Source organism: Trifolium pratense, linkage group LG2 (assembly GCF_020283565.1).
Source record: "Trifolium pratense cultivar HEN17-A07 linkage group LG2, ARS_RC_1.1, whole genome shotgun sequence".
Lineage (NCBI taxonomy): Eukaryota > Viridiplantae > Streptophyta > Magnoliopsida > Fabales > Fabaceae > Trifolium > Trifolium pratense.
Window position 1 is genome coordinate 36,601,395 of NC_060060.1, and position 27,496 is coordinate 36,628,890.

At 33.0% G+C, this 27,496-nt stretch overlaps 3 protein-coding genes and 1 long non-coding RNA gene across 7 annotated transcripts; 2 read left to right on the forward strand and 2 right to left on the reverse strand.

Moving 5' to 3' along the window:
• The first annotated feature begins 893 nt into the window (after nucleotides 1-893).
• On the forward strand, nucleotides 894-3,839 carry LOC123908630 (PTI1-like tyrosine-protein kinase At3g15890). The gene is made up of 4 exons (XM_045959325.1): nucleotides 894-1,297; nucleotides 1,413-1,563; nucleotides 1,999-2,261; nucleotides 2,916-3,839. Exons 1-4 carry the CDS (start codon nucleotides 1,251-1,253, stop codon nucleotides 3,595-3,597), a joined length of 1,143 nt encoding a protein of 380 aa, XP_045815281.1. The 5' UTR covers nucleotides 894-1,250; the 3' UTR covers nucleotides 3,598-3,839.
• An 8,191-nt stretch (nucleotides 3,840-12,030) lies between these two features.
• LOC123909779 (probable receptor-like serine/threonine-protein kinase At5g57670) lies at nucleotides 12,031-16,413 on the forward strand. The gene is made up of 10 exons (XM_045960668.1): nucleotides 12,031-12,477; nucleotides 12,574-12,692; nucleotides 13,152-13,270; nucleotides 13,595-13,725; nucleotides 13,996-14,310; nucleotides 14,603-14,863; nucleotides 15,155-15,312; nucleotides 15,423-15,638; nucleotides 15,798-15,947; nucleotides 16,141-16,413. The coding sequence occupies exons 1-10, from the start codon at nucleotides 12,345-12,347 to the stop codon at nucleotides 16,285-16,287; spliced, it is 1,749 nt and encodes a 582-aa protein (XP_045816624.1). The 5' UTR covers nucleotides 12,031-12,344; the 3' UTR covers nucleotides 16,288-16,413.
• Nucleotides 12,949-16,192, reverse strand: LOC123909780. Of its 3 annotated transcripts, XR_006810009.1 has the most exons (4): nucleotides 16,061-16,192; nucleotides 15,173-15,603; nucleotides 13,980-14,121; nucleotides 12,950-13,235 (listed from the first exon to the last, which is right to left on the reverse strand). It is a non-coding gene; the product is annotated as an uncharacterized LOC123909780 (long non-coding RNA). The 3 variants fall into 3 exon arrangements; XR_006810008.1 differs by having other exon boundaries at nucleotides 12,949-13,235; nucleotides 13,980-15,603; XR_006810010.1 differs by having other exon boundaries at nucleotides 12,949-13,241; nucleotides 13,980-15,603.
• Nucleotides 16,414-23,300: 6,887 nt separating the features above from the next.
• LOC123906266 (zinc finger protein CONSTANS-LIKE 5) lies at nucleotides 23,301-25,275 on the reverse strand. 2 transcript variants are annotated; one of them, XM_045956135.1, is made up of 2 exons: nucleotides 24,312-25,275; nucleotides 23,301-24,226 (listed from the first exon to the last, which is right to left on the reverse strand). In XM_045956135.1, the coding sequence occupies exons 1-2, from the start codon at nucleotides 25,038-25,040 to the stop codon at nucleotides 23,828-23,830; spliced, it is 1,128 nt and encodes a 375-aa protein (XP_045812091.1). In that variant the 5' UTR covers nucleotides 25,041-25,275; the 3' UTR covers nucleotides 23,301-23,827. The 2 variants fall into 2 exon arrangements, with proteins under 2 accessions (XP_045812091.1, XP_045812090.1); XM_045956134.1 differs by having other exon boundaries at nucleotides 23,301-24,229; nucleotides 24,312-25,174.
• Nucleotides 25,276-27,496: the final 2,221 nt, after the last annotated feature.

The following is a 27,496-nucleotide window of genomic DNA, read 5'->3' on the forward strand; positions in this document are numbered from 1 at the left end:
CTCAAATAAATTAACCGTCAACTCAAGTTGACGACTATCCTTATTCCTTCCTACTATTTTTCCAATGTCCTCCTTATTCATCACAAACTCTCAAAAATAGGTTTACAATTTATAAAAATTGAGAAGTAATAAACTAAGAATAACAACATATTATGAGTACATGAATTACAACAAAACTTTTTTGTTAGTCTGTTATTGGATGACTAACAAACAATTTTAAATAAAATAAAGGAATGAAAGGATGGACGGAAAATGTTGACATATGTGGGTAGTAGGAATGAAACCTAGGGGAAAGGACTATTATTTTTCTTTTTTTTAAAAAAAACTGTTCCAACCCAAAATCAAATAGATGATAAATAATTTATTTAATTTTACATATTAGATTTCTTATTATCATTTTTATTAATTGTAATTATTTGATTGGATGTGTCTAATATTAATGGTTAGGTGAATATCCACTCAAGAATTTCTCAATGGACTTTTAGAACGCATGTTAACTTTTTTTTTAAAGATAAATTGTTCCAAATTTGTTAAATCATTATTTCATTTTTCTGTGCCTTGTCAAAACATAAACCAAAATTTTAATTCCAAAAATCTGAAAAGTATAAAATAAGTGATTTTTTGTCGACATAAGTTTAACTTAGTTGGTAGGGACATCATACTATATGTGCAAGAGTCTGGGTTCGAACCCCGGACATTCCAATTATTCATCTTTTTTTTTTTCCCGAGGGGATTGCCAATTATTCATCTTTAAGATGAAATTTCTGGCTAACAGACTATTTGATCTAAATAAATAAATAAGTGATTTTTTGTTGAAGACAATTTGCTGGGTTAGCTCCTTGTACAAATTTGAGGACAACGGCTGAAAAAAGAATCTTAATGGCATATTATCACTTATGTCTACCAATCTATCTATAGATTTTGAAAAAAGCACATACTAGTATTACTAAAACATGAAAAATTGAGCAATAGTAGTATTTAATTATTATAGACTTAATAATATTCTGACCTTTTGGCTATAGTGATGAAGCAAATCGATGTGACAAGTTGAGTTAGCCGGCCAAGGTCGATTAAGCCGGCATTTGAAAGTGTGTGATCTTTTCTTTTCTTTTTTTTGACCAAGTTATAGTTACCATTCTTTAAAAGAAAATATTTTTCATTTGGATACATGTTCCTTAAACTTGTTCTGCACTTCAATATTCCATAACACAACAACAACATAACATAGTACTATACTACTACTACCAATTATGGGATCCTCCTTAAGTTGCTGTGGCTCAGAGAAGGTTGATGAAGTGTATGTATAATCAATCCCTTCTCTCTTTTTCTACTTCATTTTTTTTTTATTTCAATGATCTATCAATGCTATGTGAATTTGATCATCATTTTTTTTTTAAAATTTTTGCATGTAGGCCATCATCATATGGTGCAGCTAACAATACGTGGAGAATATTCACATACAAGGAGTTGCATACAGCTACAAATGGGTTCAGTGATGATTATAAGCTTGGTGAAGGTGGGTTTGGGAGTGTTTATTGGGGAAGAACCAGTGATGGTCTCCAGGTAAAACATATATTTCATTAGGCTACCTTTTTTTTTTTATGTCAACTATGAATCGCCCACAAACTGAAACTAATTTGAGAAAGTAAAGTCAATGAATGAAAAAAATGTCTGACAAATGTCAGTGTTAGACTATGTAGAGACCGACACGTGTAGACACCAAATGCGTCTTCAATATGAAGTGACGGTGTTACATTATGAAGCCCTGACACGGACACCAGACACGACATTGACACTGACATGTCAACGTCTGTAATAATTTAAGAAAATGTTATAATTGAATGTAATCACATATATCATTATCAACACTAACACATATCTGACAAATGACTCGCCTTTGATTAGAAGTGTCGGACGTTGGTGCTACATAGGATGTCGATGACAAGGTCAAATGACTTCATACTCTATTTGCCACTAACTATTAATTGGAAATTGCAGATAGCAGTGAAGAAACTGAAAGCAATGAACTCAAAGGCAGAGATGGAATTTGCTGTAGAAGTTGAAGTACTTGGAAGGGTTAGGCACAACAATTTATTGGGTCTTAGGGGATATTGTGTTGGCGATGATCAACGTCTTATTGTCTACGATTACATGCCAAATCTCAGTCTGCTTTCTCATCTCCATGGCCAATTTACTGGTGAAGTGCAACTCAACTGGCAAAGGAGAATGAGCATTGCAATTGGCTCTGCTGAAGGCATTTTGTAAGCTTTTTCAAACATTAATTTTTTTATTTTCAATCATCAAATGATGTTCACAAAAATAATGTTTCGGCCTCAAATATGTCTTTAATTGGCCTCCATGAAACATTTCTATCATACTGGACCATCCTGCTGACATTTTTTCATTCTATTTGGCCGAATCCACACTTCTTAAGCATCTCGCCCTTACAGGCCTCTTGCTTGGAGGGTCTTGGATCGTCATAAAACACTTTTTATGATTGGAATGGGGCCTAACGGTTGAAACTAGAGTGGACTGAATTATAGATCCAATGACGCATGACTCCTTAGCCCTATTGCTCGAATAAAGGTCTTAGGGTTCAGAAGCACCCCGTGACCGCGGACAATATGGGCTGAAAAGGATTTAAACATGTACGAGGCTCAAAAACTCTAGCTGCAGAACCCGAAATTCTCGGCAGAAGAAAACACCAAGCCAGTCTTAGACCTAAAATACAACGAACCCTAGATCTTGACCTCGACATACTGTTGTCAGCTGAGGTCTAGAGTATTCCATCCCAAAACACATACCATATGAGTTTCTATGTAAACGAGTACAATTTCATTCAATAACTTTCTGTGTATTTTGTAAACTATACTAATAAGATATTATCCACATTACTAATTTTAAAATTTGTATAGGTACTTGCATCATCAAGTCACACCCCACATCATCCATAGGGACATAAAGGCAAGTAATGTTTTGCTTGATTCAGATTTTGTGCCTCTGGTTGCTGATTTTGGATTTGCAAAGCTTATCCCTGAAGGAGTAAGCCACATGACAACCCGTGTTAAGGGTACATTAGGATACTTGGCACCTGAGTATGCTATGTGGGGAAAAGTTTCTGAAAGTTGTGATGTCTATAGTTTTGGAATTCTTCTGCTAGAGCTAGTAACTGGTAGAAAGCCGATAGAGAAGTTACCTGGCGGGCTTAAGAGAACAATAACCGAATGGGCTGAGCCTTTGATAACCAAAGGAAGGTACAAGGATATGGTTGATCCAAAACTCAGAGGAAACTTTGATGAAAATCAAGTGAAACAAACAGTTAATGTCGCTGCTCTTTGCGTGCAAAGTGAACCTGAAAAACGACCAAACATGAAGCAAGTTGTTAGTCTTCTGAAAGGACAAGAACCTGATCAAGTGAAAGTGACTAAGATGAGATTAGATAGTGTCAAATATAATGATGAATTATTGGCACTTGATCAACCTAGTGATGACGATGATGATTTTGATGGAAATAGTAGCTACGGTGTTTTTAGTGCTATCGATGTTCAAAAGATGAATGATCCTTACAAGCGCGGTGATATCAAGAAAATTGGCTAAATATATGCAATGTAAACAACTTAAATGCTGTTAAGCCTTTTTGTTTATTGGTAATTTGATTCAACTTTCATGTAGAACTCTTCTGTAATGACTAATAGGTTCATCTTAGACCATCTTCAAATTGATATTTATTATATGTGTGTTTTCATGTGACCACTTTCGATGTTGAGATCGGATACTACAATCCCAACTAACTTGGGAAAATGCTCAAATTGCAACAAGGATGAGTACTTAAAATTTCAGTCAAGTGTTTTATTTCTACTAGTTTTTTTTTTTTTTTTTGGTACAATCTACTAGTTTTTAATTAGCAGATAGAAGGAATTTATATTTTCAGTCATCCACAATTGTTTACCATATAGAAATGAATATAGTTCCATCAAAATGTTGATGATACTCCACATCACTCTTAATCTCTTATGGTTAGAAATATTTGAATATTTCATTTGATTTATGTCTCTAGTTTTCTTTTGAAATATTTCCTTGTTGGACTTGAAATTTCTTGGTACCAAAATAGATTAAGGAATCACATTTGTTAACTCTATGGTGGCCACTACTTTTTTTTTTGTATAGGAAAAACATTCATTGATATTAATGTAGGAGGGGGAAAAGGTGAAAGGCACTTGAACCTAATCATATACCCAAGAGTTACATGACAAAATAACTCAATCATCTAAAAGGGCCGGCTGAAAGACTATTTACCATATCTGCATAAATAAAATCATCCAAAACATCCAATCAATTTGAAGGGTCACCTGTAAAATATTGTCCTAGGCTAAATATATGAAAATGTTATTATAACAAAAGCTAATGTATTTGGTCGGAAGTATAAACAGAGACATACAAATATTAAACATTACATGGAAACAAACATGTGACACTTAGTACTAATAATAATTTGAGAAAATAATATAATTCAATATAAGCATTTACAGTTTTTACAATTGTTCCTCGGTTTAAACTTACCCAATGCAGAAGAGAGATCCCATATCAGTTTAGAGCTTGAAAATTGTTAGAAGTCTCACATTGCCTAGAGATATGGTAAAGATAGTCTTTATAAGTGTAGTGCAAACCTCAACTCTCAAGCTAGCTTTTGTGATTGAGTATAGGCCTCTCAAATTCTAAAATGGTATCAAAGCCTATCCATGAGACAGAGATTGAAGGACACCAATTTCATATCAATGTTTGTCAATTGTCACTAATCGTCAGACCGATTGAGCAACATCCAGGGTTTTAGGAAATTCCCTAAATTGTACAAAGTTCACTGATAATATTAATACATAAAATTCAGACTAAATTATTTTTTGCACAAATGTTGGACAAAATTTTAGTTAGGGTCTTAGGGAAAGAAAATTCACATTTTATGCTCAATATATTCTCAACAAAACTTAGTCACCACTTTGTGCCTATAATATGCTAACGATATTTTTTGCCCAATCTTCCTCTCTTTTTAACCTGTTTACAATCTCATATCACATATTAGTAATTTAGTATTCAAAAATTAAAAGCTCACGAAACCATTATATTTGAGACTTGTAACTTTTGAAATATCTCTAACAATTTGTTTTGGTAAGAATAAATTTTATAGTTATGGCGGATAACTTATAAGTTCATAGGATAAAATTTAAAATAGACCGTGTACCAAAAAAAAAAAAAAAGATCTATTTTGTAATAATTTTTTTCTCGCATGTTATAGAGTGCTTTTGTTACTTCAAGTATGTCCGACATGTTTTAGGAACAGGTATATATCTTGGTTTGCTGTCTATGATTGGAAGGAGTAAGAAAGCAATATTCTCTTACATCAAGGATCGTATCTGGAAGAAAATGAATTCTTGGTGGGGGAGAGCTTTGTCTAAGGCCGGTAAGGAGGTTATGATAAAATATGTGCTTCAAGTCATCCCATCATATGTTATGAGTATGTTTATCCTTCTTTCCTCACTCATTGACGATATCGAGAAAATGTTGAATGCCTTTTGGTGGGGAGGCGGAGGTAACAACAATAAAGGGATTCACTGGTTAGCTTGGGACAGACTTGCATGCCCTAAGGCGAAGGGTGGTTTAAACTTTCGTAATTTTGAAACGTTCAATATGGCTATGATGGCAAAACTTAAGCATGGAATATCATTCAAAATCCAGACTCGTTGGCGGCTAAACTAGTTAAAGCAAGGTATTTCCCGCGCTCCTCATTACTCGATGCATCATTGGGTTATAATCCTAGCTTTGTGTGGCGTAGTATTTGGAAGGTTAGACAAATTCTTTTACGTGGGTGTAGGTGGCGGATTGGTAGTGACGACAGAATCCGTGTTATGTACGATCCATGGCTGTGTGGAAAGGGTAATCGCTAGGTGTCCTCACCTCAAGTGGAAGATGTGTATCATTTAGTTGTTAAAGACTTGTTACTTGAGAATTATAAAGCGTGGGATATAGCTAAGATTCGTAATTTGTTTACAGGACGGATACTCTGGAGGTTGTGTAGGGGGTGTCTGCCGACGCGGGTTCGCTTGACACAACGTTATGTAGACTGTGAACTATAAGCTGTCATGTTTGCAATGTTGAGGTAGAAGATGATATTCATGTATTTTTTAGATTCGTAGCAGCCCGCGAATGTTGGTCGGTCGCATGCCTGTCACAGTTGCTGCATAATGCAGCTTACCAGCATGGGACAGTCGCAGACAGGGTGTTTGGAATGTGTAGAAACGAGGACATTGCAACGATAGGACGGGTTGCATCGTTATTTTGGTGCATTTGGCATAATCGAAACGACAAGATTTGGAATGACAATATTCTGTCACCGAGACAAGTTAGAAACATGGCGTTCGTCGTATGAAATGAGTGGTTTACCGTCCACCAATTGCAGCGTCATAACGTTGTTCCTGTTGAGGATCCTAGGCCGGTTCGGTGGGAGAAACTAGGAGTGGGATGGATAAAATGTAATGTTAATGCTGCGTTTGTAGTTAATTGGGTCCGATGTTACTTCTATGGGTCTTTGTTTTCGTGATACCAATGGGCAGTTTGTGGCTGACTTGACTCAATAGCAGCGACCTTTTTATTCCATAGTGGAAGGCGAAACATGGACACTTTTACATGCTATGAATGAGGCTATCCACCGTGGATTTAAGCGAGTTCAATTTGAAAGTGACTCAAAGTTGTTGGTTGACGCTATCCATTCGAGAAGACGGGGTAATTCAGAATTTAGTTTGATTGTTAATGACATTATTCTTCTTATGTCATCTTCTTATGTAAACTTTGAGGTTAAGTTTGTTAGGAGACAAGCGAATTTGGTTGCTCATACTCTTGCTTGGCGGCCAATGTTTGGGCTAGTTTCCATAGATTTGAGATTATTCCCTTATGTATTGAACATTTATTAGTTAATGATATGAATTAAGTTTGTTTGGTTAAAAAAAAAAAAACAGTGTGTAAGTTTATAATATATTTATCATTTTCTTTCTCAATTTTATTCTTTCTATCTTAATTGAAAAAATAAATATTTGATTAAAAATAATTTTTGTTGGTAACATAACTCAAGTTTTATCTGATGAGATTAAAAAGAGGATAGAGAACTCACTTGATGGACCAATGAAAGAAATGCTTCAAGCTGGAGGTCCGAATCTTGACATGGAGATGACCGACATTGCAAAAGAAGGGGTGAAAGTTGTATATATAGTAAGCCAATAGATGTAGTATTGGGTTGATGGCTGTAACATCGGACTTAGTTCAGGCAAAAAATCTGATCCAAAATAATTTTTGTGTCATTTCATTAGTTCAACCGTTAATTTTATCCAACATCATACATTTACTCAATACTCCCTCCCGTCCTTTTTATAAGAAACGCTTTGAAAAAATCACACAGATCAAAGGAAACACATTTAACATAGTTATTTCTTTTAATACTCTTATAAATTTAAATTTATTCCATTTATATCCTTATCTAATTACTCTTTTTTCAACTAACTTACTTATTTTTAGATTATTTCTCATAATAAATAAGAGCATAAGTGAAATTGAACCTTTAAAACAATTGAAAATTGATCAAAATTTCTTATAAAAAAGATCAAATTTTTCTCCTAAAGTATTTCTTATAATAAGGACGGGAGGGAGTATATGTTAAGCTGATTTACGAGTCATCTACTCTAAATTCATTTGTTGTCGGCTAATTTATCAATTATATCCACTGTTTTTATGTCTTTCTGCTTGACAAAGCCTAAAAACAGAACAGTGTAATTTTGGTTCACATTAAATCAAGCGTAGCATATTTTCAAAGCAATTAATTGCTTGCTTTTCCATTTTAAATTCCATTAAGTTTATAGTTGTATGTCCTCTTTACTTTCTAATTATAATAAATCCATAAAAAAAACTCTACCTAATGTGGTTACAGTTACAGATTTGGTATTTAAATGAAGAAGAGGTTTCAACAAGCTTGAACTGCATCACTTTATTTGCTTAAAACTAAGGCATCTATATTAAATTTTCCAAGATATGACCAATGTCTAGTCATGTTTGACGCTGAATTTGATAAGGAAGATTACGGTTCGATCTCATGCAACTGCGATCAGGAGGAAACTGAAACTATTTGATGTCAAAACTGACCCCGAATCAGATTAGGCGGTCTGGTCATTAGGCCGGATACCGGTGGTAAAAAAAATCAGGATATATAGTAAAGTGCAAAATTTGGGGAAAATAGTAAAAATTTAAGCTATGTATTGTGGGGTTTGAGGAAAGATGAATCATCCATATCTTGGTAGTTTCCTAATCCAAATCCCTTGCTCTCTCAACTCCACCATTATTAGGTATGGCAGTAAGTTGTCATGTCTTGTGTAAACATGTACCTGAATTATGAAACTTATGTCGTTATAGCTTCAATTTCATAAAGTTTTGTCAAATCAAACAAATAACAACTTCGTTGCAAATATTGAAGTGTCCCTTCAATATATGGATGGGTGTGAACGAACATATTATTTATTGATTCATAAATGTTACTTTTAAAATACAATGTAGTCCACTTTTCATATTTTTTGGTAGCAACCCTTATTAATATTATTTCATGCCAGCAATGGAAGCACATGTTCATGTTTTTTTTATACTTTGAATTGAAAAATCGGCATAACTAACTGATTATTTAACAAATCTTGAAATGAAAGTCGCACATGCTCATTTAGAAGAGGTATTTCTTATTCAGGAAGCTATAATTGAATTTAGATTATTCTTGGAAGAGAGAAATATATAAAAGAAATATATTCTTTTTAGGGTCATGCTAACCGGTGCCCCCCGGGGCACTGGTTAAGGAAACCAAGATTAGAAAGTTTTGAAAAGAAAATAACACTTTTTAAACTTTCGAGAAGTTGACTGCACAAATTCCAATACCAAATTACTATTTTTACATCCTTAACTAGTGCCCCGGGGGCACTGTTTAGTATTTTCCTTCTTTTTATAGCAAAGTAGATGGTAGGAATAGGATTTCATGTTGTTAAAATACATACAATTTTTACCCAGTTTTAGATCAGTACTGCCTGATCTAAAACATGTGGCCGACATTATTTATAACAACTATAACTGTATTAATCTGAACCATTCGATCTATGATTAATAACTGTTATTTCAAACTGTGTGTTTTTTTTCACAGCAGCAAATCTCAATCCCTATAACATGCTTTAAGATATTTTTCAATTATTAATTTCTTTGGTAAGTAGTTTTCAAATATTTAAATGCTACATTTTTTAGGACATGACAATATTCTTGTAAGTTTACTTCACCTATGCAAAAAGGAAAAGGCCTATTTTATAAGCCCTAAATGTCACAATTGTATATTATTTCTAGGGGTTTTCTAACTTAGACCCTAGTTAGGTCTAAGTTAGCAAGGTGCACCTTTTCAATTGGACCAAAATACCCATTCTTTTAATTTTTGAAAGAATAGAGCAACAGGGGCATTTCTGTAATTTTACATTAAAAAAAAAAATAACAACACGCGCCCCACCTTCTTAAACAATTAATAGACGCGGATCCAGTGTCGCGCGCGTACGGAAGGACCATGGTTACAGACCGTTGATTTCCATCAGACAGCCAAGATGTGATCTCATTAAGACTGTCTGATCAATCAGACAGCCCAGATCATCCTGATCTATCAGATCATCCTGTCTGCGCCACACTAGATTATAAGCTGGAGAGAGAAAATTTTGCTTTTGAAAAAGGCAGCCACGTGTCAGCATATGAATGGGTCTGCGTGATTTTTTTCATTTTATACTTTAAACTCGATTATTTCGTCGTAAATTAATTTTTTATTTTTTATTTTTTATACCAAAATTCATAATTTTTTTTTCTCTACAAATAGAGACTTGGTTTGTTTGATTTGGACACCGAAAAAAAAACGCAATTTTTCACTACTTTAAACTCGATTATTTCGTCGTAAATTAATTTTTTATTTTTTATTTTTTATACCAAAATTCATAATTTTTTTTTTCCTACAAATAGAGACTTGGTTCGTTTGATTTGGACACCGAAATCCTTCTGAAACCATTTATATGGTAGAATGGTTTCAGAGAGTTGTAATCTGAAACCATTTTGCTGGTAGAATGGTTTCAGTAAGTTGATTATTAGTTATTTGCTTCTGAAACCATTTAGCTTGTAGAATGGTTGCACATAGTTGTATTCTGAAACCATTTTACTGGTAGAATGGTTTCAGTGAGTAATTTATTAATTGTGTTTGCTTCTGAAACCATTTATCTGGTACAATGGTTTCAGAGAGTTGTAATCTGAAACCATTTTGCTGGTAGAATGGTTTCACATAGTTGTAATCTGAGACTTGCTTCTGAAACCATTTAATTGGTAGAATGGTTGCACATAGTTGTATTCTGAAACCATTTTACTGGTAGAATGGTTTCAATGGGTAATTTATTAATTGTGTTTGCTTCTGAAACCATTTATCTGGTACAATGGTTTCAGAGAGTTGTAATCTGAAACCATTTTGCTGGTAGAATGGTTTCAGTAAGTTGATTATTAGTTATTTGCTTCTGAAACCATTTAGCTTGTAGAATGGTTGCACATAGTTGTATTCTGAAACCATTTTACTGGTAGAATGGTTTCAGTGAGTAATTTATTAATTGTGTTTGCTTCTGAAACCATTTATCTGGTAGAATGGTTTCAGAGAGTTGTAATCTGAAACCATTTTGCTGGTAAAATGGTTTCAGTAAGTTGATTATTAGTTATTTGCTTCTGAAACCATTTAGCTAGAGATTTGTACTCCGAAACCATTTTTCTGGTAGAATGGTTTCAGTGAGTTGATGTAAGGTAGTGAAAAATGAGATTAAGGTAGTGAAAAATTGGGTTTTTTTTTCTGTGTCCAAATCAAACGAACCAAGTCTCTATTTGTAGAAAAAAAAAAATTATGAATTCTGGTATAAAAAATAAAAAATAAAAAATTAATTTACGACGAAATAATGAGATTAAGGTAGTGAAAAATGAGATTAAGGTAGTGAAAAATTGCGTTTTTTTTCGGTGTCCAAATCAAACGAACCAAGTCTCTATTTGTAGAGAAAAAAAAATTATGAATTTTGGTATAAAAATTAAAAAATAAAAAATTAATTTACGACGAAATAATCGAGTTTAAAGTATAAAATGAAAAAAAATTAACGCAGCCAATCAGCTTCTGACACGTGGCCTGCCTTTTTAAAAAGGTTTCTCTCTCCGCGATTGGGCTTCACCCACTCGCGCCTGTCGGCGCGTGTGGTGCACGCGCTTTGGTTTTGGCAAATAACAGCGTGACACGTGTCCTGGGGGGGGGGAAAAGAAGTGGGGGGCGCGCGTAAAATTGCAGAAAATTACAGAAATGCCCCTGTTGCTCTATTCTTTCAAAAATTAAAAAAATGGGTATTTTTGTCCAACTCAAAAGGTGCACCTTGCTAACTTAGACCCAACTGGGTCTAAGTTAGCAGCCCCCTTATTTCTAATACAATCCCATTGCACTTTTTTTTAGTTTACATGTTTCTCGGCATGAGGTACGACTAGATACTAGATGTGGACACTTATTCAATTCGTGATTCAAATGTTCATCACAATGTGAGAGGTTAGTCTCTTCTGCTAAATTCAATTTCGGTCGGACATTGCTCAAAATTTAGAACCATTATTAAAATAAAATAAACCCTATGATGTTGTGCATGTAAAAAAATGATGAAGGCTATGTGGCAACCTTGAAACGAAACAGGGGAAGTAGTTAGAAACAGAGATGTTGGCAACTTTATCCATCAGAAAAAGAGAGAAAGAAAAAACAGTTAGTGTCCTCTCAAAGTTTCATTGATGATAAAGTGATGAGTGTAACTCTTCTTACCTTTCCTACCAAATGAAAGTAAAAATTTGAAAAACTAAAAAACTAAAAAGAAAAAGGTACTAGTACTTTGTTAACAAATAAATTTAAAAGGGAGCTTCATTTTTTGGCTTATATAACAAGATAAGTAAAAATGATAAACATGCCCACCACCTTTGCTTATACCTCAAAGCACCCAACTACAACACTTAATTGTCACCACCACATGAAAAAAAACTAATCAAATTTCCCATTTTGCCACTATATATTATTAATAATAATAATAATAAAGGCTATTTATGCTTCTCAAACAAGTATGATAAAAATTCAACTATATGGTTGGCCTCACATCCTAACTGAAATTTAATCATACTCTTCTTTACATACACTACTTATTCTTACTTATAAGCTGAGTTTGAATCAACATAGCAAATAATTCCAATTGCAGCATTTGAAAATGGAAGTTACTTCCTCTTCTAGAATACTAATTGGTCTCTCATTAGACCTAAATGATAGCAAGGAGCTTCTATCATGGGCAATAAGAGTTCTAGCTAATCCAAATGATACTATTGTTGCAGTGCATGTTCTTGGTTAGTCACTATTTTTGTTTGTACCTCAAGTTAAAATTCTTAGCTTAGTGAATGATTTAGTGTTTTAATAGCTTGAAAATTTTGTTGAATTTTCAGTTGGTGAGAATATGAAGAAACATGTGTCAGTGAGAAGAAGACAATCACAACTTAGGCAAGCAAAAGCATATGTTATATCTGTGCTTGGAGAATTTGCACAGACTTGTTGGTCTAAACAGGTAGAAATTCATTTCAAATATTTATGTTCTATTTCAGTTAAATATGTTTTTGGTCACCGCAAAATACTACTTATTTAATTTAGTTTCGATGAATTTTTTCTCCAATGTTTAATAACCTAACCTCACTTGTTTCTACATTTTTTGAAATTCTCAATTGTTGACTTGCGTTGACATATTATGGTGAATCAAATGCAAATTAACATTCGTCACATAAACATTTTAAATTTTTATTTGGTAAAAATTTTATATGGCAAGCGCTGGCGTACATAAAACGATTAGTAGGGACTAATTTTAGAAGTATGAAATATGAGAGGGACTAAAGTTAATGGAAAAATTTAGTAAAGATTAAACTAAAAATGAAGAACAGTTTGTACTCTGTAGGGATCAAAAAGGTAATTGTTAGACTTTAATATACTTGCTATTAGAATCAAAGATTGCTGATGGAAACATCATTTTCAGGTGAATTTGGAGGCAAAAGTGGCACTTAATTCCACAGTAGGTGGTGGTTTAGTGGAGGAAGCCAAGTCAATTTCTGCTGATTTTCTTCTCCTCCGGGGATCAAGAAACAAAACAAATAAGTAAGTAAGAACTGAGTGTAACATTTATAAAATTCCATAAAGATCAATCACATCAGTGACATGTTACAATATATAAGAAAATATATCTATATTAAATTAAATATTAATAGATATTCTCAGATACTCTACTATAGTAGAGTATCTGAGAGTATTGCTTAGTATAAGATTTTATACTAGGTATTATTATTATAATGATGATTTGTTCTAGATAATTTATGTTTAAACTCAGTCTATTGATATTGTTGAAAACTTGGCCTCTTTGTCCTTCCCCTAATTTATAACATGACAACCCCTCTTATTTTTATGTTTTGGTATTGTTGATAGAATTGGGACCTCTAAAGGAATTACCAAGTATTGCTTTGAGCATATAGATGAAGGTTGTACAATGATCTCAGTTGGTAGATACACAAAGTCAGAACAGAATTACATCAATTCAAATTCCACACATTTTCAAGGTAACTCAATTTGTCTTAAAGTAATGTTAACAAAATACAAATTACATTGGATAACAACAAATTACTTAAGAATCGAATTATTTTTCCATAAGGTGTTAGCTCAGTGTTAGAGTTTGACTTTATAACTTTATCGGACATAGTTCAAATCCTATCAGGAACCCGTTGTAAACCGACTATTAGTGTTATTTTAATTAATAAAAAAACTTCCTTATACAATTTCTTTAAAAAAAAAAAAACAAAACTTAATGAAGTACCTTGATTTCATCTCAGAAATGACTGCACAACACAGTTCACCAAGAACAGTACTGCTAGATGGACTAGAGGGACAATCCAACAACAGCACAGAAGATGACACATTTAGCACTAGAGCATCAAGCATGACATATACACCTTCTTCTGATCCCAAGATTAAAAGAAAATCAAAGTTAAGAAAATCACAATTCTCATTCAGGTTCATAATATCATTCCTTGGTTCACCATTCAGAATAAAAAGCTTTAACATGTCCAAAATTGAAAAACATCAACCCTTGTTGAAGTGCTTCAGCTATGAAAACATATCAAATGCTACTGATGACTTTCACCAAGGTATATAATCAAGTGGATTCTTCGATACACATTTTATTTAGATATGTATTGGTATGTCTGCTGCGATGGATGATTCTGATAGGTTCCCAAATAATGTTTATTAATTTTTCTTTATTCAACACTATTTGTGAACCTATCAAAATTATACCCATCAGCGGTGTACCCATACATATCCAAATAAGATGTGTACCGGAGCGTTCACCAAATTAATTAATGTTGTCATATTTTAAGGTCATAGGAAACATTGAATTAAGGTTCTTTATAGTATTCATTTTTTGTTTTCTGAAAACAGATAATTTGGTTGGAAGAGGAGGGTACTCAGAAGTATACAAAGGCGTTCTTTGTGATGGAGAAACCATTGCTGTGAAGAGATTAGCCAAAGACAACAATGATCCAAACAAGGAAAAAGAGTTCCTTATGGAGTTAGGTGTTATTGGACATGTCTGTCATGCTAATACTGCAACTTTGTTGGGCTATTGCATTGAAAATGGGCTTTATCTGATTTTCAATTACTCTCAAAATGGAAACTTGTCAACTGCATTGCATGGTTATGGTGAGTAAACCTTATACCTAACTCCCGTTGTAACTATCATTTTTCACGAATTACCCTATCTATCAGCAACACTTCAGATTGAAAGTGTGTCTGGTCTCTGGTGTCTGACACGAACATGACACTGATACATATGAATACTTGATGCATTCAGTAATTCTATTTGCTAAAATAATTACTTGTGTCGATGTGTCAGTGTCAATATGGTGTCGTGCCTGGTGTTTGTGTTTGTGCTACGTAGTTACCGTTTGTTATGTCATATGAGATTTAAATGTAGTGAAATGAATATATCAGGTAAAGCAGAAAACTCACTTGACTGGCCAATAAGATACAAAATAGCTATTGGAGTTGCAAGGGGTCTTCATTATCTTCATACATGTTGTAAACATCGAATAATTCATCGCGACATTAAAGCCTCCAATGTTCTTCTTGGTCCTGATTATGAACCACAGGTAGATAGATACTATAGAATAGCCATTTCAATTAACACTGTCTTGTTTTACCAAATTCAATTCACACAAGTCAAAGTTTAACAATTATTTTTTGTTGCTGCATATATTAGATAACTGATTTTGGACTTGCAAAGTGGCTTCCTAACAAGTGGACTCATCATGCTGTAATCCCAGTGGAGGGAACATTTGGATATCTAGCACCAGAAGTCTTTATGCATGGTATTGTGGATGAGAAAACTGATATTTATGCATTTGGTGTTCTTCTTCTCGAGATTGTAACCGGACGCAAACCTGTTGATTCATCAAAGCAAAATATTCTCCTATGGGTAAATACACCTTTCATTAAATAAATCATCAATTTAGTCTCGAAGTATACAAAATCTGTCAATTTAGTCTCTGGTTGTTCGGACTAAATTGACGGATATGCATATATTAATCCGTCATTTTAGTCTCTCTGTTAATAAACACATTTTAACATGATACAGGCAAAGCCTCTGATGGAATCAGGGAATATTGGTGAACTGGCTGATCCAAGAATGGAAGGTAGATATGATGCAGAGCAACTGTATAGGGTAATCCTAACTGCTTCATACTGTGTCAGACAAACTGCCATTTGGCGTCCTACAATGACCGAGGTGAACTAACAAATAACAACCTTTATATCGTTAATGTTTAATCGATCTGTTTGGTTTGCGAAAACATTTTTTTTTAAATTAAAAATAAAAAAAATTTCTCGAACCAAACATACCTTAAGATTTATATATGTCTCAAGAAGATCACACACTTCAGTTTTCTTATTTGTGTTCTCTTCTTTTCGGTTTTATGTAGGTGTTAGAGTTGCTAACTAGTGGCCAAGACTACGAAATTGGAAAGAGTTGGAGAATACCAAAGTTCACTTCTGATGAATTGGATGATTACTCTATGATTTTTGGATATGATGTCCCCTCAGACATATCGCTAGAGGATTATTTGTGAGGATGAGTTTTAGGTTAGTTTCAAAGTTTGTTTGTCATGCTTCAATATTTGAAGTTTGTGATTGGAGTGTGTAGTAGTGAAGTTGTAGATTAAAAGTTATAGAAAATTGACGTTTTTTTGTCCGTAGACAGCATAACAAGCATCATTTGAAAACTCATACACATAAAATAGAAATCTTGAGTTCGAACTCACAGAAAATATGCAGCGTAATAATTTCGACGGAGATAGACACTTTAGACTAATCTTCTATGTTTGAATGCATAGTTCAAGATCAATTGGTCTTATGAGAACTTTTGTCACTAAATCTATCCCTTAAAAGATGACTCTATTTTATTTTATATATTGATGGATGGGGGTTATTTTTGTACACTTCAGTCTAGTTAATTTGTCTAGGTTGAGCAAAATATTGTTATAATGAGAAATTATTCTGTTCAAATTGATCTATACATCAAAAAATGAAAAGGAAAGTTTGTGTTATGCAAATTATCTATATTTGTTACTAAAAAATTAGGAAGCAATAGTATCAGCCCATAATTCTATATCAGGACAAAGCATATAAGAAGGCCTTACAAGTTAAAAACTTACAATCAGAGGAGGCTCGCATGCATGTGCGAGGTGCGACGGCATAGGGCCTCCAAATTTTGAGGGTCTCAACTCAAAATTTTGAGGTCCTATAATATTACTTATATATTATTTATACTTATAAAATATCAGATGTATATTAATAGATTAATTTTTAGGCCCTAAGATAATAGTTATATATTGTTAATGTTCATAAATATCATGAGTATCAATATATTAGTTATCTATACTCGTAAATATAGTTCTAGTCCATTTTAATCTTTGCATAAAATTTAATCTTAGATTATGATGTTCCTTTTTGACGTTATATTCAAAGATAATTATTTTGTATTTCTTGTTCCATTTAATTTAATGTAAGATTTAATATTGATAATTTATATGTTTACAAGAATGTTTTTTTTTTATATTATATGCATTTTAAATCGATAATTTTTTTAATTTTTTTTTATTAAGGGGCCACTTTTATATTTTGCACAGAACCTCCTAAAACTCGGAGACGCCACTGCTTACGATGACACCTCCAAATAATCCAACAAACTATAAACCAGTATTTTATAGAATTTAATTTATATGCACCGTCAGTCTAAAGTTATTTTGCACATGCGTCCAATAATATATCGACACATCATGTATGGTAATTAAAAACACATGATGTGTCACATTCATTAAATAATGTGGCAACGCGTCATTGGATGTATGTGCAAAAAAAATTTACACCGACGATGCATAACAATTAAACTCTATTTTATATATTAACTGATAACGATTTGGTTTTTTCTAAAGATTTTTCCCGGTCGCACGCACCCCAACAATATTCGATTACACTTAAATTTAATCAAAAATAATTAAAATACAAAAATTGACTTTCTTCATATAAATTTATCCAAAACCTTTTTTCAGCTCTCATCATAAATATTTTCCTCCTCCTCTCACAATTCACAAACAACCTTAATTTTTTTTTCGATAATTAAAAATTTATTAATACGATCTAATAAAAAATAACTGTAAAAGATAAAATTCATCCTCCCTCACACCTACAAACAAAACATCAAAATCCCCAAGAGAACACCCGGAAAAAAAACTCCTAACAAAATGACCAAAAGACACTTAAAAAAATCCCAAAAAACAAAATCGCCACTACACCTTAGAAGGAGAGCAAGCAACACCTGAAAATTTCAAATAAATAAAAGATCAAAGAACAATTATTTGAACCCGAATTCACTACCGTGAACTATCCACCAGAGGAGGTGCAGCTAAATCCTAAGCTGTCCATTTTAAAAAAATAAAAACAAAATTGCAAGAGTAATAAAATCAAGGGAAGAGATTGCACCGCAGGTAAAAGTGCTTGAGAGGATTTTTTTTCTCCAATTATTTATAATGTTTTGGGGGAGTTCTTTTCCTTGTGCTTCGTTGGAGTTTAGATAGATTTTGAAGAACTTTATCCTCCAGTTTTTCGTAAAGGCCTAACTGCTTACTTATCTCCCAAGTTTTCCTTCCTTCTTGGAGGTCCTCTTCAGAGTTCTCTCGAGAATTTAAGTTATCTAAATTGTGCCCTTTTTTCATATTTGAATCTTTTTCAAAACTATCTCCAATTGAACCATCACAGAGGCTTACTGGAGAACTACCCTTATCCGCATAAAAAGTGTGATTTGGTGAAGTTGGGCCAAAAGAATTGACCAGATGAACCACCAGAAATTTGAGCCCATTGATTGACTATCTCATTTTCCTGGCCCAAACTATGAATTTCTACGGATTCTTTTCCTTTGACTATGAACTGAAGGTGGGCTCAGTTCATGTATGCGTTAAAGTTATAATTTTACGAATATACAATAGCTAAACATATTAATAAAAAAATTATTTTAAAATTTGTGCACTTAATATCTTTAAAATGTAAAAAATTATTTTTTTAACATTAATTTTATCTTTAATTTTTTTTTTTAAGTATGTTTAACAAGTATTTCAAAGACACTGTTTAACATAACCCAATAAATAATAATACAGATTTTCTTACGGAGTTCAAAGTTGAAATCGTTCGCTTTTAATGAACATGTACATTTAGTTTTAACTTTTGCTCTCTCTTTTCACACTCACATAATCACAATCATACGAGATTGCTTGAAAATCACAATTATGTTGTCAAAATCATTTTTCTACTAGTAATCTTATTCAAAATGTGTCAAACACTAAAATATGTGTTATAGATTAAACTTTTGTACCGAACCTATCCCAATGTTACAACCTCACAATGTATACATTAGCACCGACCTCCACCTCAAGCTTATATTTAATTGGACGTCATAACTTTTTTTGCACATATTCCCTTCTTTTTTATTGTCAGACATCTCTCTCTTGCTCAAACTCTAACCTCCAACTCGTAGCAATCCTTTCATTGATCCACTACTTTAAGTTATCTACCCTCTCAACTCCCTTGATACACCTGCAATATTTTCTATAAGTGCAATAGAATAGTTTTTTTCTGAAAGAAAAAATTTTAATACATTTTTTACTTGGAAAAAAGAAACTTGAAATTAAAACAGTGCAAGAACACATAAAACAAAGACAAGGACCACCGGCCACATGGTAGGTTTAATTATCAAACGAAGTAGCCTACCTTATTGTAAGGTTGAAAAGGATGGGCAGATGGATCCAAATATTTCTATAAACAAAAAATCTCTGCAATCCATTCCTCTCTGATCTCCCACATGACAATTGCTATTTCGATACAACAAGTTATTCTCCAATCCCAATTCCTCACTCAGTTTTAGGATATGGAGGAAAGACCATACTACTAAATTGAGAGTAATTAATTATAGCAAGAGGAGGAGACCAACCCCTAACACATTCTTTTTCACTAAATTTGTTTAGTCCCACTCCCCACTTCCCAAATCTAAACATGGATATTTATCAACAACAACAAAAAATCTAAACATGGGTGGAGTATCATCCTCCGTCTGTAGAGTCCTTGGTCATGTCCATGGATAAATAAAATACTAACTTTGTACTTAATTATAATACCGAAGTCACATATATTTTCATGGAAAAAAAAAATCAACATGGCCTAACTCTAATGTAGGTTAGGCCATAAACTTATGTTGGTCGATCTGACTTATTCTAATTATTATGAGGGACGGATCCACATTGTGGTGAGGGATTTTAATTGAACCGTTGAATTTACAAAAATTCACATATATTATTATATAATATGTATTCAATATTTTGAATTCTCTAGCTTCTTTGTTTGGACCATTAACTCATCAAAAAAGACTAAATCAATTTCAATTCACCATTTTTCAAATTATCTCATGACTTAAATTGAGAGATGCGATCGACAACAATAATAATCAGTTGATGATTATTCACTGTTTCAAAAAATAAAATCACATATAAAGGACAATTATAGAGTATACTGTATTGTGTATTTGTTTAATCCAACGTAAAATTGAATATACTACGTAATATTTTTATATTATTATTATAATTTTTTATTAAAATTTAAAAATTTGAATGTCAGACTCAACCTAGCAACACCATTGATTATATATGGATAATATATAGATCAGATTTGGATTTTGAAGTTTTTGAACAAATCTAACCAACCTAGTATTTCGGTAAAAATTGTAAGTGTTTTATTTTTTTGTTTACAATAGAGTTGATCATCGAATTCATGATCTCTAGCATACTATCCAAAGTACAGTTTTGTTTTAAAGTTTTTTTTTATTTTTTTATTAATTTTACATGGTTTTTTTAGTACAGTTTTTAGTACATGTATTTATTACTGTATATATTGGTGAATGACCTTGAAGTGTTGTGTTGACCTATATTCATATATCTTAACATTGGTAGGGTTCCTCTATAGTGCGATTGTAAATAGACTAATAATGGAGATGTTTTCTCTCCCCACCCCCCATGAATCTTTTATCCCCCCTGAGTTTCCAATTTTGCCCTTGAAAAAACTTCGGTTCGTAGAAACCGAAGTTTTTTTTTTGCCTTGAAAACAAATTTCGGTTTCTAAAAACCGAAATTTACTCTGAATTTGCACTAGAAAAAATTCGGTTTCTGCGAACCGAATTTTTCACAAGGGCAAAATTGGAATATTGGGGGGTATAAAAGAAACACGGGGGGCCCGAAGAGAAAACATCAATAATGGATTTGAAAATAACTTTGAATGGACCACACGTCCATAGGACACGAGTGCTACACGACAAAAGTGAGCCCACATGAGATGGTTTGGACTGGTAGACACGTGAAGGGAGTATGGGCTTGGGCCCACGTGTTAGCCCATTTGATAATGACAGCGCGTGAGTGAATAAAACAATCGACATCTTTTTCGCATTACGTGTTCATTCATTTGCATAAAGATAAACACCAACAATATTGCTATCCATATCAGTTTTTCTGTTGTCTTCAACTGAATGAAATAATACAAGACAGTTTGGTTGAGGAAATAATAGACAGTTTTGTTGTTTTGATGCTTACAATTGAATGTGAGACACAATGGTATAACTAACATTTTCATCTCCAATAGGTCAAATGTTTGCTATAAAAAAGTTATTTATCTATTTATAAATGATTAGGTCTAAGTCTAATTAGGTCTAAGTCTAATCATCTAAGAAAATAGATCACTATGGAATATGCTATAGGGATACCCTAGAGGCACACCCAAGCAACGTTAGAAAAACAATATTCAAAGTCATATAACGATTGTCTAACTCAATATTTAGGTTAAGTTACACATTCTTTAATCTCTAAATTCTCACACTCTAATATCGCCCAAGTGTTTATAGGTATACTATCTTTCTAGAGAATGTCTTCATTTAAATTACCGTCTCATAAGTCGTTGATACAAATCAACTATAAATCAAATGGTATAATTAACCTTATTTTATGCTCTTAACCTCCACGACTACTTGTATGGAAGGGATGAATTCCCTCGTACTTTTAATTTTCATACCACCTTATATATTGATGGGAAGTTTGGGGAGTTAAAGAGAAATTATTGACTAATGATCTAGGATCATTAAGAGATTGTGACGTCACATCTCCATCTACAATTTTAAAAAATTAGTAATATAGATCACGTCTCTTATATATATATATATATATATATATATATATATATATATATATATATATATATATATATATATATATATGAGTAGTGTTATATAAACACAAAAAGATCGGACAAAAATACGATACAACCTTTTTTCACTCACTTCACAATTATCGAGATGTGCAAAAAATATTAAAAAAAGCATAAAGTGAAACTTTGTTGTATTTTTGTTAGAATATTGTGTTGAGATAACATTTTTCACCTCTCTTATGTATCCAACGTTAAACTTTTTTATAGTTGACATAGGACTACAATTTACTCTTAAATACAAACACCTCATTCATCTAATCTAGCACAATAAATTATATATCTTGGGGAGTACAACCAACACACTCTTTCATTCAAGTGTAGTACTTTTGCCTTGTTTTTTTAAATGAACCGGATATCATTTGTGCATAATTATATAGACAAATACCTCGAATTGGGTATGACCGTAAAGAGTTAAGAAAATAAGATAATAAATAGAAAATAATTTCATAATTATCTTTCATAAATTAGTAGACTCGGACCTTGGTTCACCATGTTGCATGAGTCTAAGATAATAAATGAAAGTTTGAGTCTCAGTTGGGAGAATGTATTAGTGTCTTTTATTCAAATGATATTACATGTGGTATATGGAATCTTTAGAGAAAAGAAAGATATCTTATTCGTACTTTTGTTAATATTGATAACTATGTTTATTATTGATAACAAAAGAATCCAATAAAATATCTAATATTTTTCTTTTAGGTCAAGTAAGATATTGACTAGAATTTTACCTTTAAACTTAAAGTCAATAGATAGTGTTTGAAGTTTGAACTCCAATTTCTTGTATAAAATATAATGATTCTACTAACTGAACTAAACCTCATAGACATCCAATAAGATATTTAATCGGTAAAACTGTGTCATCATAATTTAATTTTAATTTTTTTTAAAGGAAAAAAACTTATATAAAAGAGAAACTAATCAGGAATTACAAGACCTTTATCTTTTTGGATAAAAGGCCAAATACACATGAGTACACAATTGCTAATTGATTTAATTTGTTCAACGAGAGTTAAATCATGACTAATAGTTAAATAAGTAACTAAAAGAATAAAAACTAGTTGAACTGACTAAGATGAAATAGAGTTTCACCGATTCAATTCAATTCAATTCAAATTGGTTGAGTTACTATGGTTTAAACAAAATTGAATCAATTGGACGAATAGACTGATTTCTAATGCAATTGATTGAACCAACTCATTGATTCAATTGCGCAAATAGACTGATTTCTAATGAGGGGAGGAAGTATATAATACTACTAGCAATAATTTACGCTGACACACACAAGAGGTTGACTCAAAGTTAATATATATCCTTTGAACACAAATGAGAACACGGATACAGATACAGCTGGGAAATAGAAAGTGACACCCTATCCAATAAGAATGGGGAAAGAGATCCGTGATCCCATTAGAAAACGACACTTCTTTTTTACTCAAAATGAACTTCTAAACAGTGAAAATGAGTTTACAGTACAGATTCTAATTCTACACCAGATTAATACTATCAACCAAAAAGTCCCATAAAGTTTTTCTTCTTTAATCTTAAAAGGTAAAAGTAGTAACAACGCCTTTTTTTTACTCCAGACAAATCTTCATCATCATCATCATCATCATCATCTGCATCTTCCATGTTCCATGTTCCATATTCCATATTCCATATTCCATCCTAATAAATATAAATAGTAATCAACGGTTCCCACATAATCACTAATCATTAATTAGTACTACTATTATTATTCTAAACACATGCCAACGATACTATACGAGAAATTCATACTATATATACTATAGTATACTCCTCTGTTTATGTTGTTTGCTAAAACGTGGGAACGACGCCGTACTGAGAGTCCATTAAAAGTGAACCAGGAACTGTAAGAGGATCGGTCGGATTATAGAAACGGTCTACATCCGAGTCAATTTCGGTTCGTTTAGCGAACCGGCCTTTAATTCTGGGCCGGGTTTCTGCATAAGCTTTTCGCGAAGCGTAACGAATAGTTTTCTCGAATTTACGGTTCTTTCTCTTCTCTCTGTACCTAAGAACTCTTGCTTCACGATCCATTCCACACAATTGAGTTGCTCCTTGCACCCCTTGGTTACTATTCACACCTCCTGAAACTATTCCACTTGATTCTGAACCACCACCGAAAGTGTATGATAACTCCGACACGGTGTTTCCGTCCGGTACCACTCCAACGTCAAGTGAAGAAGATGAAACCTGCTAATGTAAAATCAAATCATTATTAATCACACTTAATCAATTAATTAATCAATTATTAATTACTCAATTAAACAGTACTTACGCTATGGCTAATAGAATGTGATGGATAATTAAACGAAGATAGCTTCGATCTACAAAAATCGATGTCGAAGCAACCTTCTGAGTTATGATTCATAATCGGCACCGGAATAGGTTTAGTTTGAACCGGAACAACGCTATCATTTAAACCGTTGCTACAGTTATTGTTCTGGAAGTTGTTTGAGTAATCAAAATCAAGAAACGGATCCATATCGGAGAAAAACATCTCTCTAGTTTTGATATCTGGGGTTTCAGCAAGTTTAGATCCAAAATTAGGATTCGGAATTAGCCACGCGGCGGCTGTTTCAACATCATCTTGACCGTAACCGTCATCAGTAGGAACAACGAAATTGAACGAAGCGGCAGCAGCAGCAGCGGCGGTGGAAGATTTGACAACAGATTCAGCAGAGTCGTAGAAAGGTTCAACAGGAACACGCTCGTGGCGACGAGCGAGTGGATTTGCAGAGTGGATATCAGAATCGCACGTGACGCAAAGAGCAGCAGCGTCAGCTTTGCACGTGACGGAAGCTGGTGCTTGTTCGCACACTTCACACATCCAGACACGTTCGTGGCGCGAAGAGAGTTTGTTAGCGGAATGAATTCTGGAATCACAGTTGATGCATAGAAACGCGGAATCTGAACGGCAAAAAAGCGCGGCAGAAGTGATTTTGCAAGAATCGCATAGCTTAGGTGGCACACTCCAGTTGCTGGTTCGAAAACTCTTTAGTCCCATGCTAATGCTATGTTCCCTCAAATGACTTATTTTAAGTTAGAAACGCGCTTCTGGAGTTAAGAGATTATTTAGAAGAGAGTTGAGTTGAGTTGGGTGAGTTTTGATTGATTTCTTTGGGTGCGGTTTTTCTAATATCTATAGTCAAGTGACTGGTCATAGAAAGGAAATCTAGGTGATGACGAATGAAAGGGTGACACGTGGGTGAGTATTGGCCAAGTAAATGGGTTCGCTCAAAACAACAAAGTATTAAAATGTTTGAGATATCTATTAGGGAGTAGTAGTTGTCATCGTGTTTTGTCTGTGCCGACGTGGGACCTCCACGGACATTAGATGCAATCAAGCTTTCTTTTTTATTTTATTTTATAAAAAAGATATGGGAAGTAATAATAAAGTAAACAAAAAGGACACGAGTATCAAGTGAGTAAAAGAAGATTAAAGAGGGCAATATTTTAGTTTTAGTTTTAGGGCATGTTTGATGTCATATTGAGATTGACTAAATTATGGTGGTTCACTTTAATTATGTCAAAAACTTGCTATAAATTAAACATAGAATTAACGGTATATTTGGATTTGGATATATATATATATATATATATATATATATATATATATATATATATATATATATATATATTTCAAAAAAAAAATTGCAGTTTCAAAACAGTTATCATATGGTGAGAAATTTAGATATTTTATTAGAAGTTTTCCGTGCGATACTCAACACATTTGTAAATAAAATTAAAAAAAAAACAACAATCATACGATGATTTTATGTGATTGAAGTTACAAAAATCCACGGTCCTTCAAGCATGAAGCTGACGAAGACACAAAGATGAGATTCTTATAGGAGACTTGTAATCCATTCGAAGGAGTTTAATTGAACTCCATAAACTTAGAAAAAAAATACAAACATATCCCCTAAATATTTTGCATTTTTGAAACCCTAATTTTTTTAACAATCACCACCAATCCAAAGAGTATAAGAATTCAAAAGTTTGAGCTGCTCAGTTTAGGGTCTTGGATGCTTAAGATATACGATCCAAATACATAAACTCGAAGTTCAATAGGCTAGCGGCTAGCCTAGTCCAATTTTCATATAGGTTAGTCAAGGGGAAAAAATCCGATTGTATTTAGCTAATTTTTTTGAGATATAATCCATCTAAAATTGTTGGTTAATAAGTCGACGCATCTCAATTTGATTATATTAAAAAATCATACCTATTTTCCATGTTGAAAGAATGTGTATAATTTTCGGTTCAATAAATTAAGTTAAATAAACAGTAAAATGTTTTTCGTTACTGTTTTGGACTGGGTCTTGAGCCCAGTAGCAGAAGAAAATTCATGGATCAACAGCATAAGTCCAAGTAGCGAACAACCAATGATTCCAATCTCTCATGCACCAACGGTCACAGCGTTCAACGTGTTGTAACAGCCGTTCATCAGATTCTGATGAACATTAACTGCTCATCAAGGTTTCTCAGCCGTTTTCTGGCAGCCACTTGATGGTCATTAATACCATCAAGGGCCTTGGCCCAGCGCTGAGACTATATATACGCATCTCATTGTCATTTGCAAGGTACCTATCATTTAACACAAAAAACCTTCACTCCACACTTAATTGACTTGAGCGTCGGAGTGTTTGCAAGTACATAACCTCCCTCCACTTCAATAAGGGCTTACACGAGCAAACGCTAGCGCGATCGTCCTAGGTAAGATCAGTTACATACCTAAAAATAATTGACATTTTTCTTCACTTTTTCTAATGAAACATTTCCTTCTGTCAATCATATACCTAAGGAGACAAGATTGAGAAGAGGCGACACGCTCAAGCTGGCACTAAGAGCTAACAACTAGCTCACATGGGATTGATAAAATCAACAATAATAATAATATTATAACAAATTCAAATTTTGCTTCTCAATAATTAAAATTAGGAAAATTGTTAGGCAACTGTAACTTTAATTGAATATCGGTATTTTATAACTAAATTAAATTAAAATCTACATTATAAAATATAAAAAATATTTTAGAAATAACAATATTAAATAATTCTTTTTTATAGTATTAAAATGGGATAGATCATAGAGTATGGAAGTTGTTTGAAAAAAAAGGCACGTTTAGTAGGGAAATGGGAAATAGTGGGGGTCTCTATTTATGACTGGATGAAGGGCCCTATAAGGAAAAGTCAAACGATGCAAAGATATAGGAAATGATCTGCTTGGGATTGTGGGGATGGATGGAGGGACCATTTATATTTATATTTTATCTTCATTGCCTAATTGGGAGAGAAAAATCGAAGGAGCAAGTAGCCATTTGGCCATGTTAAGATGTCGAATTAATAGCACTGGTTTATCATTTGTAAAGTTCATACACTCATTGTATTTATTTATAGTTACCGCGGATAATTTACAGAGTATATGTGTGTGTATATAATTAAGGTAAAATTATTTGGTGAC

Excerpts from the sequence above, each read along its gene's own strand:
- LOC123908630 (XM_045959325.1), top strand. The coding sequence starts at position 1,251 with ATGGGATCCTCCTTAAGTTGCTGTGGCTCAGAGAAGGTTGATGAAGT. Across the intron at positions 1,298-1,412 it reads TCAGAGAAGGTTGATGAAGT|GCCATCATCATATGGTGCAG; the intron begins GTATGTATAATC and ends TTTTGCATGTAG. Across the intron at positions 2,262-2,915 it reads GGCTCTGCTGAAGGCATTTT|GTACTTGCATCATCAAGTCA; the intron begins GTAAGCTTTTTC and ends AAATTTGTATAG.
- LOC123909779 (XM_045960668.1), top strand. The coding sequence starts at position 12,345 with ATGGAAGTTACTTCCTCTTCTAGAATACTAATTGGTCTCTCATTAGAC. Across the intron at positions 15,313-15,422 it reads GTCCTGATTATGAACCACAG|ATAACTGATTTTGGACTTGC; the intron begins GTAGATAGATAC and ends TGCATATATTAG. Across the intron at positions 15,948-16,140 it reads GGCGTCCTACAATGACCGAG|GTGTTAGAGTTGCTAACTAG; the intron begins GTGAACTAACAA and ends GGTTTTATGTAG.
- LOC123906266 (XM_045956134.1), bottom strand. The coding sequence starts at position 25,040 with ATGGGACTAAAGAGTTTTCGAACCAGCAACTGGAGTGTGCCACCTAAG. Across the intron at positions 24,230-24,311 it reads CACATTCTATTAGCCATAGC|CAGGTTTCATCTTCTTCACT; the intron begins GTAAGTACTGTT and ends ATTTTACATTAG.